General features: G+C 39.1%; 1 protein-coding gene across 1 annotated transcript; it reads right to left on the bottom strand.

Annotated features, from left to right (window-relative positions):
* Positions 1-4,812: 4,812 nt before the first annotated feature.
* Positions 4,813-14,210, bottom strand: lpcat2 (lysophosphatidylcholine acyltransferase 2). Its single transcript, XM_026294273.1, has 14 exons — positions 14,002-14,210; positions 13,464-13,606; positions 11,469-11,686; positions 11,128-11,240; positions 10,719-10,779; positions 10,252-10,310; positions 9,348-9,382; positions 9,130-9,184; positions 8,602-8,684; positions 7,963-8,088; positions 7,687-7,840; positions 7,217-7,315; positions 6,254-6,395; positions 4,813-6,087 (listed from the first exon to the last, which is right to left on the bottom strand). The coding sequence occupies exons 1-14, from the start codon at positions 14,110-14,112 to the stop codon at positions 5,909-5,911; spliced, it is 1,578 nt and encodes a 525-aa protein (XP_026150058.1). The 5' UTR covers positions 14,113-14,210; the 3' UTR covers positions 4,813-5,908.
* Positions 14,211-14,817: the final 607 nt, after the last annotated feature.

The following is a 14,817-nucleotide window of genomic DNA, read 5'->3' on the forward strand; positions in this document are numbered from 1 at the left end:
TGTGAAATAAAAGCTGACACTGGAAAAATGACATTTTGAAATTAAAAGCTGTTGAAAAGGCCATCAACGCTGTTATTGTTAAAACAATATATATATATATATATTGGTCATATAAAATTGTGCATATATATTTAAATAATCTGTATTTTTATTCAAATAATTAGTTCTTTCATAACGTCCTAGTTATTTATTTAAGTTTGAACACTTTGGGGTTCCGTATTAGACTGGTGCTTGGATTTAACATTTTTCAAGAGACATAAGATCTCTTTACCTTCAGCCTAACATCAGTACTTGAATATCACATACAACAAAACTTTTTTTAATCTTTTAATTTCGACTTTATCTGTTTCTTCTCTGTACTAAACAGATTGAATTACAGTTTTCTAAGAAGCTGTAAAAGCATTGTGTTCCATGTGTAATTCAATTCTATTGCGGCTTTTGCCAGGGGCAATGATTTCTATTAGATATGGTTGATCAGTTCATCCCATTAAAGTCAATGACTGTCCTCTTTGCTCTCCAGTGCTTGTTTTTATAAAACCCTAATAGGGCTGGTTTTGGGCATTTTGTTTGTGAAGATTGAATAACTGCAGTGATCATAAACCAAAAGACCAGGTAACACGGAAGGATAATGTGTTATTTTCTCCTGCATTAGTTCTGTTCTTTTGCACTTTGTTTTTTGTTGTCCGGTATATTTGAATATGCTATCTCAGGTTACTTCCCTTGCCAAAAATGAACATGTTCACATCATGACAAGGTATGATGGGATACATGTGTACCACAATGATATTTTACATTAAGCAGCAGAGTGTTTTTTTTTCATATTTCAAGCCATTAGATACTGTATGCGCAGTAGTATATACAATCTGATAGAGGCTACCCATTACAAGCATCTTATAATACAGGTGAATTTTGAAAATGGACAATAATAAGCAGGACCTGAAACTGCAACCTTGACCCTCTTTCTGTACCCATGGGGCTGTACAGGACTGCTTTAGGCGAAATGATATCATCCCTCACCTTTTACCTTGAATCGTCCAAGATCTCCTGTTTTGGCTGAGAACAATTTTTAAGGCCTCACCTCTCGTTCTCTCTTAAGGTTCAGGCTCTCCCTTTCGTCATTAGGATGAGAAGCTAATCAAACAAGACTGGTTCTCCTCAGTCATGCATAATGACCCTCTGGATATAACCCCAGCATTTGGTTGGGGTCACAGCAAAGACGTGGACTTCTGTTCCTCTCTGTCCTTTTGATTCTCTGCGTGTCTGTAAATGTGCACAGACATGCCCTATTATATTTTTTACATTATCCTAATTTGTAATCAAGTATTACGGTATTTTAGATGACCTTGCACAGTCACAATTTAACTTCTCAGTAGAAATAAGAACGACTTTGGCATTTATCAGATGTTGTAATTTATCTGAGAATTTGTAGACTGTGTTATATAGTGTATATTTCAGCCATGATTTTTAAAGTTTGGAAGGTGCTTTTTGATGCTTAATTTGAACAGCTGCAATCTCACATGAAGGGCCTTTGTCGTCAAAAATGAAAAAAAAAGTGCGCTTTATCATCTCCTAGTCTTAAAGTACCAGGTCATTATCACATGGTAATCAGGTCATGGTATTTTGGAAGGAAGGCTTTGTTTTGTCCTGTATCCCATTAAAACTCTGGTCTCAAATTTCCCCAGGCTTAATGAAAGACAGAATGTGATTAAGTTTCTCTCTTATGACTTATTTGTAACAACTGAAGCAGCACAGCAGTTTTCAGTCATATTCCCTACATGCTGTTTACATTCAAAGAGAAGAATAAAGTGTGCAGGTGACGTCAGACGTTCGTTTCTCAGCAGCACATCTGGAAAATGTTGCATATGTTCAACAACAAAATGTGCAGGCCAGTAAATCGAACTCTTTAGCAGCATCTACACTTCAAATTAAAACTATATTGTCTCCAAAATACTAAATAAAGTGTTTGATTGCAGTCTCCTTCATCTATAAACAAAAAGTTTTATCTTTTGATTGCCTATGACCCTTTAATCCCCAAGTGAGGGAATGAATGGCACAACAGGGGGTACACACAATTAATTAGGAGGTGAAAAGAGAGTGGCTTGACAGCGTAAGGACTCACATGATTGCTGCTTGAATACTAAGAGTGCTTGAAAAAAGAAAAAGGATATGATTGACAAATCTTACAGTAAGAATCAGATTAGGCCTAAACTGAATTCAGCACATCATAGCCAACTACTCCTGACTGGGTTCCTAGAAATCTGAGGGGAAACACTGGTTACAGTGAGTGAATATATTTTTCCAGAGTTTAGCAAGATGACTTTCATTTGTTTGAACCCTATCAAGGCTTCCACACTTTATTAGCAAGACTTCCTGACAAGAAAAGGACAAATGTTTTTTTTGTTTTTTTTCACAACCTCATACAGACCCATCCTCGAATATTACACAGGAAAAGTTGTTGTCCCTCATCCAAAAATCATCTGGCAAAGAATCAAACACAGAGATGTAAAACTCCCAAAACACGAGCAAGAAAATAAAAAACTTGGGCCTCAGATACTGCCTTTGCACCACTGATGTTTTAAACAGTTCCCCAAACCTTGTCCTCATCAGGGCCTTCGCTGTTCCTATAAACCATCATATGGGAAATGAGGAACAATCACTTTCCTGAAAGCATAATAGGAGAGAGAAAATCAACAAGGTGTCAGCTGGTGCGATGAGGAAACGGAACAATGAGGTTTGGAGGAACTCCCTGAAGAGCTGAAGGAGACAGCTTGCCAGTCTTAAGCCTGCAGGAGTCATGGGTTAGGCAAGTTATGTGTGTTGTGCGTGTGTGCATGACTTCCAACGAAAATGTAGTTTTAAAAAAACCCACACCGTACCACTCTCCATTAAAGTAAACAGCCGTCCAAGTTAAATCAACCACTGTGGGGCCAAATGGGCCACAGTGGGCCCATCTTTCATCACCTTCAATCCTCCCTTACCATGAAGTTGTGCTGCCATGTTTTGTTCAAATTCAGATTTTGTAAGTTATACACCCAGTTTGCCAAAGTACCCACTATGTCATGCTGAGTTAAAAGAAAATGATGTAAAAGAAATCTTCACTATTTCATTGGATGATTATCACAGCCATGAAGAACGAGACTGAAGATTTTAATATAATCTTCTATGTAAGAGTTAAATCTTAGATACTCCCTATTAGATGCATTGCTTCAGTTATGAGTTGGAGAGGAGGATATGTCTTTGTCAACACTTAACACCCGTCCGGTTCTTACAGTATTTTAGCTCTCTTTGAGGTTCGGGCCAGCAACTGCGCCCTTCCCTGACCTGTAGGTTAATGTTAATGCAGACTGTGCCGCCTGTTTGAAGCCCTACATCAATATTTGTCAAGCAGGACAAAGGAGGGGTCACATTAGTGTGTATACACATGCAGGTATCCTGTTGTTTTGAGCAGGAAGATCTATTCTATAGGAACACAAAGTCAAAATATTTAGTGATATTTTCCTCTTATGTAACATTCCTAAAATATGCTCACGCCAATGTAGCCCAGTCACTTACAGTAGTCTGTTCATTGATGCAGTGTGTCACGTCATATATAACCATTACATGTCGAATATGTTGTATGTAAATACCGTCTATTTGTTAAAAATTGTAAAACATTTGCCTGAGAAAGCAGGGACACTTGGTTAAACTGAGGCACACAGGGGATGTCACATCAATTTAATGACGAGGCCTGTTGGTTCTGACCTTTCCTTCCAACCTGGCACAGTGAGTTCCCCATCCGAACGAGGCCTGCATCCAGGTTGGGACCACAGAGGCTGCACACTCACTCAGGTCCTAAGAAGACCAAATCAGATTACCAACACATATCCCCCACAATCTACTGCGACAGGATCACCCCGCAGGCAGGGCTGAAATGGAAACAGCAATATACAACAGCCATGCAGAGGGAAGATGGAGGGGTGTGGGGGCCAAAGAGAGCAGCAGCTGCGCGGGTAGGGAAGGAGTCACACTGTTGTAAGCGCGACAACAATGTGACTTAATTGATTCCATGCCATCTCATCAATTTTGATTAAAATGAAATGAGCCTTTGTACATTTGAAAAGGTTAAAACAAATTGAAGGTGGAAATCACAGCTGGTAATCACAGTTTGTCTAACAGCGGGCTTTTAATGAAGCGAGCTGTGCTTCATTATTCATTTCAGCCCTATCCACGCATATGGAGCGACTGTGCAGTTTTTGTGAGTTTGTGTCAGTGCATTCACATATTATTGCATTTAGGATTTTGGTGTTACCCTCATGTTGTCTGATGACCTTCTCCCCTGAAAGGAGTAATGAGCAAATTGCACCAAAACAGATTCATGGTAACAGCACTTTCATATTTTGACTGAATGATGGATAAATTGAAACTGCAGAAATTTACATATCCACGTTGTGGTTTTAAAAAACAACATTGCTCTTGAGGGAGGTTATATATGAGACACATGCATACACACTTTTCATTGTCAAATACTTACCTGTACTTGCCGCAGCTTAAATCTGATTCTAACATAAATTTCACTGTTTTCTAGACCTAACCTCAATTTAAAGGATGAGTCAGAAAGAAGAGGTTTGTAATTCAAGCAGGTATTCACAAGCAGACCAAAATCACACAACATACGCTTGTAACAGGTAACTGCTGGCACCTGGTGGTGGGTTAGAGAACCAGATTGGACCACTGTAGCCTTTTCATTACATTTATGTCTCATTAAAAACTAAGTCTACAAAAGTCATTACAAGTTTTCTCAGTGCTGAATATAAAACACAAGTCAGGCAAGAATTAAAACGGTGTTTTTTGTTTTATTTTAAAAAGCAAACTTTGCAGTGTTAACAAAAAAACGAAATAATAAACACAACTGCAATGCACCCTGCTAAATAAATAACAGTGCCGCTAGTTAATCTTAAAGCATACCCTGCTGGAATATGCCGTTGTGAAAAAGAACTGTTGCCTTTTTGCTCACAAATTGCCCTATTTTCCGTGGTTGATTTGCTTTAGTAAATTTAAAGCCGTGTAGACGCTGGTGCTGTCTCAGCAGCAACAATCTTCAGTAGAAATGCAAATAGATACACATGCAGAGCAAACCTCTGCCTAATTATACAGCCATCTTACAAGGTCTGTGTCCCTGAGCGCTAGAAAAGTGTAATGCACAGCATGTATGCACTTGGTAGACATAGCTATAATACAGAACATCTGCAAGTTGCCTGACTGGATAGATCCTAATAAAGCTTACTGTAAACTAATTATACTGCAACACAGAAGCACAACGACTCTTTGCTTATATCTAAAAAGGTGTTGGTTTGGCAATTTTTCCATTCATTTACAGAAGATCACAAAGACAAAGGAGGAGGTACACAAAGCTATTTTCATCTAAATCCAAGCAATAGTACGCTCAGGCTGTACTGAATGGAGCATCAGTTTCTGAAACATAATGATGCAGTTTATGAGGATGTGAAAAAAAAAAAAAATTCAAGTATATCATAATACACAAAAAGACCAAAGGGTTAAGACAGTTCATTAAAATACTGAGTTCTCTGACATATAATAAATTATTTTTTTCTGATGGAAACGTAACCAAAAGCCAAAAACACACACATAAAATGTTACAGATGAGGAAGAAAAAAAAAAAAAAAAAAACGTCTGTTAAGACATTTCTTGTGCAGTGACTTGGAGTTGACTCTTAAAATCTCTGTAAGGCACTAAAATTGAAAATAGAAGCACTCTAAAAACCATGTCTATAAAAAGGCAAGCACATGATCTATAATATGGCTCTGCTGTGGCAAATGACTTGAATTTGAAGTTGTTGGACACTCCGTCTTGCTCCTCAGTGCAATGGATATGGTGCTTGGCCTCTCACGGTGGGATTCTGCATTCTGTCTCAGTCATCTTTCTTGTCAGAGGTGCTGTCTTCTTGTTTTACTTCTGAACTGGCCTGACCAGCCAATTCCAGTTCACCCGGACTTGCCTCCTGGATCGCTTGGTATCTCTGAAGTTCCAAATAGGTGGTGAAAAGCTTAGCGTACTCTGGGTGGGTTGTGGCGAAGGTTTGAAATTCACCTGATGAATAACAGAGAAAAAGCATGGGGATACTGTGCCGTTTGGGATAAGGGAAGCAATAACCATAAAATACTGTAGACATGCACTTACTGTACATATTCCCCATTCTATAAAAGACTAAAATGTAGCTCCGTGTTCGACCTTTGTCTTAAAACGGTCTACTCACTGAAGGTGATGAAACCAGAGCCGTCAGCATCAATGTCCTTGAAGAGCTTGGTCAGGTTTAGATCCGACACACCCAGAGCGGAACGCAGCAGAGAAGTAAACTCCTCTCGGGTGATTTTCTGATCATCATCTGTGTCAAACAGCTGCATGAGAAAGAAAAGCAAGAAAAAAGAATTTGTTTTTCTACTTTCACCTGTTTGCACTTTCAGAAAAATAAGGGTTACTGAAGGTAAGAATATGAATAGATGTTATAAGAGGAAGTTTTTTTTTTTTTCTTTATTATTTATTATATTATTATTTGGAGAAAAATAACTTTTTAATTATGTTTCACAAAAAGCAGAACTGCTTTTTCAAAACCACATTTGACTTTACGGCTAGCAAAATGACACCATGCTCTTCCCAACAGACACGCACTGTTAACTTGACATTATCCAAGCCTCTCTGAATGCTGCCTCTGTTCTTTCTAAACTCCTGCTACTGTCTGCTGTGAGATATCAACTTAAGCCAGGCCTGGGTGATTTAGCTTAGATATACTGCTTTTTTTGCATTGTGACAATTTTTATTGTAATGTTAATAGTTTTATATTTAGTATAAAAACATATTTACTGTACAATATACACACACAGTTTCACAGGTTGCAATTATAACATCTCAGAAAAGTCACCTTTACCAGGTTTTATACAACTAAAGTTTAGCAAGGATAAGTGATCAAAACTAATAAAAATATGTAATAAAATAAGTGATAAAGAATCAGCATAAAAGAAATCAGTAATTCCATGGAATTATCATGATGTATATGGAACATTTCTGTTGCAGTTCAGTCTTCAGTCCCAGTGAAACAAACGCTAAAATCCTACAAATACACAATACAGTGTATATGTATTCAGCTTACATTCAGCTATAGTTCTGCATATTCTTCAGGCATTAGCGGTTGTACAACTATGTCAGAATATTTCCACTGTACCTGAAAAGCCATTCGGAGAACATCTTCAGTGTTAGCTGGTCGGCACAAGATGGTTACACCAATAACATACTCTCTGAAGTCTATGGTGCCATCTCCATTCTAGACAAGGTCAAAAGCAGAGCAGTAAATATACCTGATATGTAAATGCACAGATTATTATAGTGATAGAACAGTTTGGACTATTACAGGGAGCAGAAGGGATTTAAAGAGTAATATAAGCAGACAAACACAGAAAAGCATGACTGAGTTCTATATATGTCAACTATTACTAGAAGCATATATTTCTAGAAAATGACTCCTGCATGTTTGTCATCCCACTGAAAATACTCTATTATGTCCTGCCTGTTTCCTGTTTAGCTATGACTTCAGGCTATATTTCTGAACTCGTACTTTCACATCTTCCCAATTTTACTTTCATCTGTAGGTATGATATGCAGTGGTCTAGCATATTTGATATGCATGTCTCTGACCCTGTCAAACAGTGCAAACAGCTCCTCGAGGGCTGGGTTGACAGGTAACTTCAGGAATTTGGCAAACTCTTCGATGGTAATCCGTCCTCCCTTACAGGAGCTGGCCATGGACGCAAAACCCTCCAGCTCCTTCTTCACATTGTCCCACTTCAGACTGAGCGAGCAGAGCACAATCACAAAAAAAAAAAAAAAAAAAAAAATTGTTCAAATCACATTTTTCAGTGTGTTAATTTGCCTGACTGGTGATGACAACAGTGCACTTAAGATGTTTTTTACTGGAGTTTGCGGCTAATTTTGGTGAACTCGACCAGGCCGGCCTCCATGGGCAGTGTTAGCTCGCCAGCTGAGATCATCAGACGGCAGTCTTCATATGTGTGGTCTGTCACTGAAACACCCAAAGCCCTGCAATGAGACAGCACAAAGATTTGTGATTTTTGAACAGAGCTGGATGCAGTAGCCCATGAAGGTATGCAGAGACTGAGTGGAAAGCAATAGCCAAGGTTTGGTGCAGGAATTTAGTGCTGATGTCAGTAAAACTGTTGGATTATTAGTTTTCTTCAAACTGAATAGCATACCTAATTTATATATGTGCTTAACATTGTGTTTATTACTTATATACATATATATATATATATACATATATATATATACATACACACACAGTGGTGTGAAAAACTGCATGATGTGTTTATTTGTGTTATCTTTGACTAATATTTAAATTTGTTGATCTGAAACAAAGTGTGACAAACATGCAAAAAAAATGTGACAAAAAAAAAAAAAAAAATCAGGATGGGGGCCAACACTTTTTCACACCACTGTACATACATTTCTGTGTATGCTTTTGCTTTTCTATCGTGTTTTGTTCTACCACATGCTCGACAGTAGAAAGTGCACCTATGGCCGATGAACACTTACCTGGCCATAGTTTCTCGCACTCTGTTAGCAAACAGGGCTGGGCTTTTCTTCTCCTCCTCTGTGGGAACATGCGGTGGCAGGAACTGGAAAACAGAACAAACAGTTGAAAGGTTAAGCAGAGAGTAAATGTAAACCTTTGCATGGAAACAAAATCCCCTCTTGCAGAAACATCCTGTCTTTAAACTGTTACAGTACCTATGAGTATTGCGTAAAATCCATCAACAAATTAGGGTAACAGACTTCGCTTCCTTCTTCTAGTTTAGCACATAGCGGCACTGATATGATTAGTGAAGTTGAAATAATTAAAATATCTAAACACTGTACAACCTTGTGAATTTACATCAAGATGCACGTTGAAAATATATATCTAGCAATTAAAATAAAAATGCTTATTTGTCATTTTCTTTACATCTGTTTTATTTTTTGTAGTATTGGCATTATATAATATCTACATTAAAAACAGCTTGTAGTATTTTGCACTGTTATGTTTCATTATGTTAGGATGCACATATGGGCAATGACTGTTACCTCTATTTCTACTGTGGTGTACAGCTGGCAAAGTGTTAGAAGCAGCAGCGTCCTCCTGCAGATAATCCAAACAGGTCAGTCAGTTACATGCACTGATACCAGCAGCTGTTACAATACATAACCAGGATGCTTCTGTTAGGGTTATATTAGTGTTTATTGACATGCATAACATGGGTGAAACTGTGAGAAGTCCCTTAAACTGCTTAAATCATACTTACAAGCTGAAACCCTGCCAGGTCCATGTCACTGTATCCTGGAGAAGGAGAGAAGAGAGAGAAATGCATAAAATCTTTGTCAAACATTAACACAGTGCATACACTGAGCGCTGCATACACATTGGCTGAAAGGCGTGTCCGACAGCTTAGTTTCCACTGTGGGTATCAGTCAGGTTTTGTGGTTGATCTTGTTAAAAACAGGATGATAAGGGTTGTTCATCGTTGTCTTACTGACAGTGTATGTATTTTGCTTAGATAGAAGTAAAATCATGGCTGATGTGTGAATATCCTAGCAGGACATATTCAGCGGTACCCCCAAGGGGGGGCCACAGCCCCCTGCTCCCTGGAAAATAGCTGGCCACCCCACATAGCTGGCCACCCCCCATTAAGTAGTGTCAGCCTAATGTTATCATGTCTTTTTAGTATGATTTTTAAACAGTTGAGAGAGTAGCGTTAGATGCTGACAATGTCTATGAGCTATTTTAGTCAATGTGCGTGCTGACCGCGGTGGTGTGTCAATTTACAGACACAAACAGCTACAATAAATCAAGCTGTTTTAAAAAATTATGAAATATGTTTTTTCAAAATGTTTGTGTGTTTCTCAAAATTGAGGTAAAAGTGTTTGATGTATATTGTCTTTTTAATGGAAAAGAGTCAAGGAGCATGCATCGACAGCCACGAGCTGAACTCAATCTGAGGTACCACTTAGAGGCCCAATTTGGTGTGCCACCCCAAGATTTTCTCTGGCCACCCCTGTGAAAATTTTCTGGGGGCGCCACTGGACATATCATGCATCTTTGGCCCTGCTGCTATATATATTTATTTTGTGTGCAATATATGGCATCAAACAGTTTTGGGTGCATGAAGCGAAATATATCAATGCTGTATTACAATCTCAGTCACTCACCAGTTTGTTGGGATATCTTATCAGCACAGGCTGCACCGGCACCCCTGGGATAAAGGCACCTAAAGGTGTGGCGGAAACACACAGTATAATAAAACACTTGGAGACTATTATTTCTCATTACAAATGAGTACAAGCTGAATAGTTACTTGCCTGCATGACTTTACGAAACTGATATCCCCATCCTCCCACCTCAGTCAAAACCAGTTTTTGGGCATCAATTGAATGAGTAAACCACATCACATACTGAATGAATAGAGCAGTGTAGTATCAAGTGTTCCTTCTGCAGTGTAGTCTTACAGCTTAGTGAAACTGATTTCTCTTAAGTGGAAATAGTAGCTTTGCTGACAGTTGTTTCAGTGAATATTTTTTGTAGCTTCTCGTTTGTCTGTTAGAATTTTCCCTGTATGGTTTATGGTTTGCAAAAGACTGAAATTTACATAACATTAAATTTGCATTTTATATCCTACCTTGTTTGAAGGTGATGAGACATGAGCGATTTGTACATGTTCCCTCTGGAAATATCAGGACCTGAGGAACAAAGCATCATTATTAAAGGTGAAAGTCACATGCTGTATGATTCTTATCTACCTGGCACGGTTATTTTACTGGCACCAACATAAAAAGTATGTTTCTGCAGCAACAGTACTCGTGGTTGGAATTGATGCTTTTTGGCTAATCCTGTGATATTGTTGAAGAAGCAGCATGATAGAAGGTAGGACTGAAATTGACAACAAAACCTGAAGACTAACATCCGGGGTCATGTTTTTTTTTTTGGTTTCTTTATGCCAACCCAAAGTTTTCTCACAATAACAATTTACAATGTTAATATAAGTCATTTGTGCCTGGGGATGTTTTGTTTGTTGTGTTTTGACAGACCTGTGGCCAGCAGCCCCCTGACTTGGCTCTGCGGTCAATTTCTTGAATTGTATTCTTCCTGGAGTCTGGGTCCTTTCTAGACACCAGCACAGGCTGGAGACAGCGTACAAACCCTGCAGAGAAGGCAAAACACATAACAGTATACATACATATCAATGGGGGGCGGGGTTTCAAAGTATTGAACTGAATGATATTCTATAGGCAGCTTAAGATAATAACCTTGCATTAAGAGTTCACTGCACGTGACAACAGACACATACACACATCGTGGAGGTTGAGAGAACAAGAAACACTCCAGAAATACAGTCTACTTCCCTCACAAAGCAAATGAAGTGACTTACTGCCAAAAATGGGTGTAGCCAGGTTTTCAACACGGGAGACGGTGGAAGGCAGACCTGCGACAACGCACACAATCCCATCAAAAAACGTGGAATGGGGGGCCACAGCTAGGATAGGGGCCTCACTGCTGCTGCCCTGCTTGCCCTTTACCACCACTCTGAAGCCCATGCAGAAGTAGAAAGCCCTCCCTAAGGCAGCCATCACCCTGCGACACATGACCCTGGGGATGACCAGATTTATAAGATTATGTAAAGTTTTCTTAAATATGTGGATCAAAAGCAATACAAGGTGTGAACTGAATGCAAAATGTGTAAAACCCAGATGAATACTTCTGGTGAGTTCATTTTTTATATTATTTAATTTAGATATGTTTCCAGCATTTTTTTTAAGACTATCTTCACAGCTATTAGGTGACTAGGGCCAAAATATCAGTTTTTTTTTTTTTTTTTTAAAAACAAACAGGATGAAAGCATTTTGTAACAGGAAGGGTTGTGACACCTTGTATTTTTTTTGTATCCCCACCCCCACCCTCCCCACCACCAGTTACTTCCTCGTAATCTAGAGAAATGTTAGGGTGTCATGTTACAGACTTAGTTAGTGTTAACAAATTGATGTGGCTGTCAATTTAAAAATATTGACTGGAGGATAGAGACATGATTTTTTTAAAGCTGCATTAATCTTTCCGCTCAGCAGAGTAAGAGGCTTAATGTGAGGTAATGCAGTTTTGGGAGTAGCAGTATCAACGTGACAAAGCATCAGCAAAAGTTTAATATACTATCAGCTGATAAAATTAAATGTGCACAGTGCAACATAGAGTAGCTGTGTTTGAATGTCTGTTTAACATCAGTTCAGGGCGTACTGGTCTCTTCCTAATAATTCACTTTTCCTTTTCACCATTCTGCATGCATGCAGCTCAGAACCAAGTAGGTCTACAAATTTGGGTATTGATTCAGTCTCAGTCTTTTTACTTCAGTGGCCAATAGTACTTTAACAGACTGAGCTTGTTACTTCAAAAAAAAAAGTACAACTTGGTGTCTTAACCACCTTGATATTATCCGAGGCCATGGCAAAGCTCTAAGTCAGCAACACTTCTTTTGTTTCTTTCACATACACTACTATATCTGGTCATAATCTTATAAAAAAAGGTGTCGGCTAAAGTCACAATAATTTTCCTATTAACTGTAGAACCTCGTACTAACAACAGCCATTAGATCATGCAAAATCTGGTGCTATATAAAGGGATTTTATTTTCAGTTCTCTATAAGGCACTGCTACTCCAATACTTGCTTTTTGAGAACTAAGGGGAGCTGAGCTAAATTAATGCTTGCGGGGCAGATCTGATATAGAGAAGCATGATTCTGCAAAAGTGCATGCAGCTGCACATTTTTCAAGTCATGACAGCCACTAGTATATTTTGACAATATGCTGCAACATTTTAGTGTTCAGTAGTTGCTCCGCTTCTGCTTCTCCTTGGTCTGGTAAAATGCTCTATTTTAGTACGGTGAAACTAATACATTTCTGTTTGTGCTTGGTGTATTCATTCACCAGTAACTATGTTTACATGCACTGAGAGGGATGACTCACCTGGAGAAAAGAACAGTTAGTTGCTAAGTTGGTCACATTTGTCTATGTAGTGGCTTTAGTGAACACAAAATGTCTGTGTGAGTGTGATGCCCTGGACTGGATAACTGTACATGTGTGTTAGACTATTCAAAACTCAATTCACTTGAATAAGGGAGTTAAAAAACAAACCAACAAACGAACTAGAATTTAATATTCATGTAATCAAAAGTGATGTGAGAAAGGCACAGCAAGATATGGACTCTGGGCATGGCAAATGACGTTTTATAAGTGATTTAAGACATCTAGTTGATTAGTCCAGTCTTTCCAAAAGGCCATGCCCTTTTGATGGTAGTCTGTGCACTGGCACCCATGATGCATGCGTGGCTCACTGGGGAGGCAGTGATGCAGCGGGATGATGTGTGTATTCTAGTTACCTTCTCCAGCCTGTCATTGGCTCCACAGCTCCTTTCAGAGGGTGACTGAAGGTTATTATGACAGCCACTGGCCATGTCACCATGAGAACCAGGGACATTAGGAGGGCCCGAAGGGGGACCAGGAGGATTCCCAGAAGGACACACTGCACAGAGAGGGGTATATGTATATATCATCAGTTCCAGCAGTAGGCCTATACCATAAAGGGAAGAGTGCTGTCACAAATGAACTACACCCAGGCTTTTTGACATTCCACAGAGCAGAAATATGCACGACTCTGGAAATCCCAATCACCGGTCAGCTTTCTAGAAAGCACACAACGGATCTCATTGTTTGTGCTCCATATAACGAGCCTTTTTACAAGCCGATTGTCAAAGCCCCGCTGGAGAAGATTATAGGCCCTGTTACGCAGTAGCCTGTGTGTGTAATCGCACATTATCAGATGAAACACTGCAGTGCGCACCGTGCTGTCATCCACGATGATTATACTCTTCAAAAGCTCGCCTTCGCACGACCATTGAGCTTAAATATCATACTCACTTTAATTAGAGCAGTTTTGGTTAGTTTAGTGTCTTGCACAAACGGATTGATGACCGCAGGCAGGAGCAGAGACTGTTGCCTCGGCAGAGCGAATACTCGTTGCGGCGGCATTGCAGTCCAGGGAGCGAATAAATGTCGTAGTCTGGCTCGTTATGTTATCATCTCACTTCCTCAGCGGTGGACCTGATCTTTCGCTCTCTCTCTCGGCACAGCGCAGACACAGTAGCGCCACAGCGATACCGGGCTGCTGTGTATAAGCTCCGCCTCCGACGCGGTTGCTGCAGGGGGTCGGGTCCGAGCGGTCTGGGTTTTGAATTTTTTTATTATTATTATTATTATTATTATTATTATTATAAGCATGCCAGTGGATTTCCATTAGTTTCTAAAAACAGTGAAACCACGTTAGGCCTATATATGTCTGAAGAACAGTGTCATCCTATCAGTATTAAATATTATAGAATGATTGAAAAGAGACAAATATCTTGCTGTCACGACACTACTGATAAATAAAAACAAGCATTTTAAATCATGCTACTATGTACACACGCTATGTACAATTATAAGGGAATAACAGTATTCCCAGGGTTTATTTTGCAAGTTCTTATAAATGTCCACAAGATGGCGCAATGTCATTAAAAAATAAATCTCATTTGATCAAGCTCATAAAGAATTCCTTGTCTCTTCTCCAAGAGGACGTTATTTAGCAGATAGTCAATCAGCCCGTTGTAGGATCCATAATTATTTAACTGCAATTATACAAATGCAAATTACTTTGGAGTTTTCACACAAAAGATATGTCAGCCTATAAATAAGGTG

The sequence above is a fragment of the Mastacembelus armatus genome, chromosome 3, assembly GCF_900324485.2.
Source record: "Mastacembelus armatus chromosome 3, fMasArm1.2, whole genome shotgun sequence".
In the NCBI taxonomy this organism is placed as follows: Eukaryota; Metazoa; Chordata; class Actinopteri; order Synbranchiformes; family Mastacembelidae; genus Mastacembelus; species Mastacembelus armatus.

What these genes read in the sequence shown, in the direction of transcription:
- lpcat2 (XM_026294273.1), bottom strand. Translation starts at nt 14,112, where the DNA reads ATGCCGCCGCAACGAGTATTCGCTCTGCCGAGGCAACAGTCTCTGCTC. An exon ending in CCAATGACAGGCTGGAGAAG is followed by an intron (nt 11,687 to 13,463) that starts GTAACTAGAATA and finishes GGTCATCCCCAG; the next exon opens with GGTCATGTGTCGCAGGGTGA. An exon ending in CAGGGGGCTGCTGGCCACAG is followed by an intron (nt 10,780 to 11,127) that starts GTCTGTCAAAAC and finishes TTTGTTCCTCAG; the next exon opens with GTCCTGATATTTCCAGAGGG.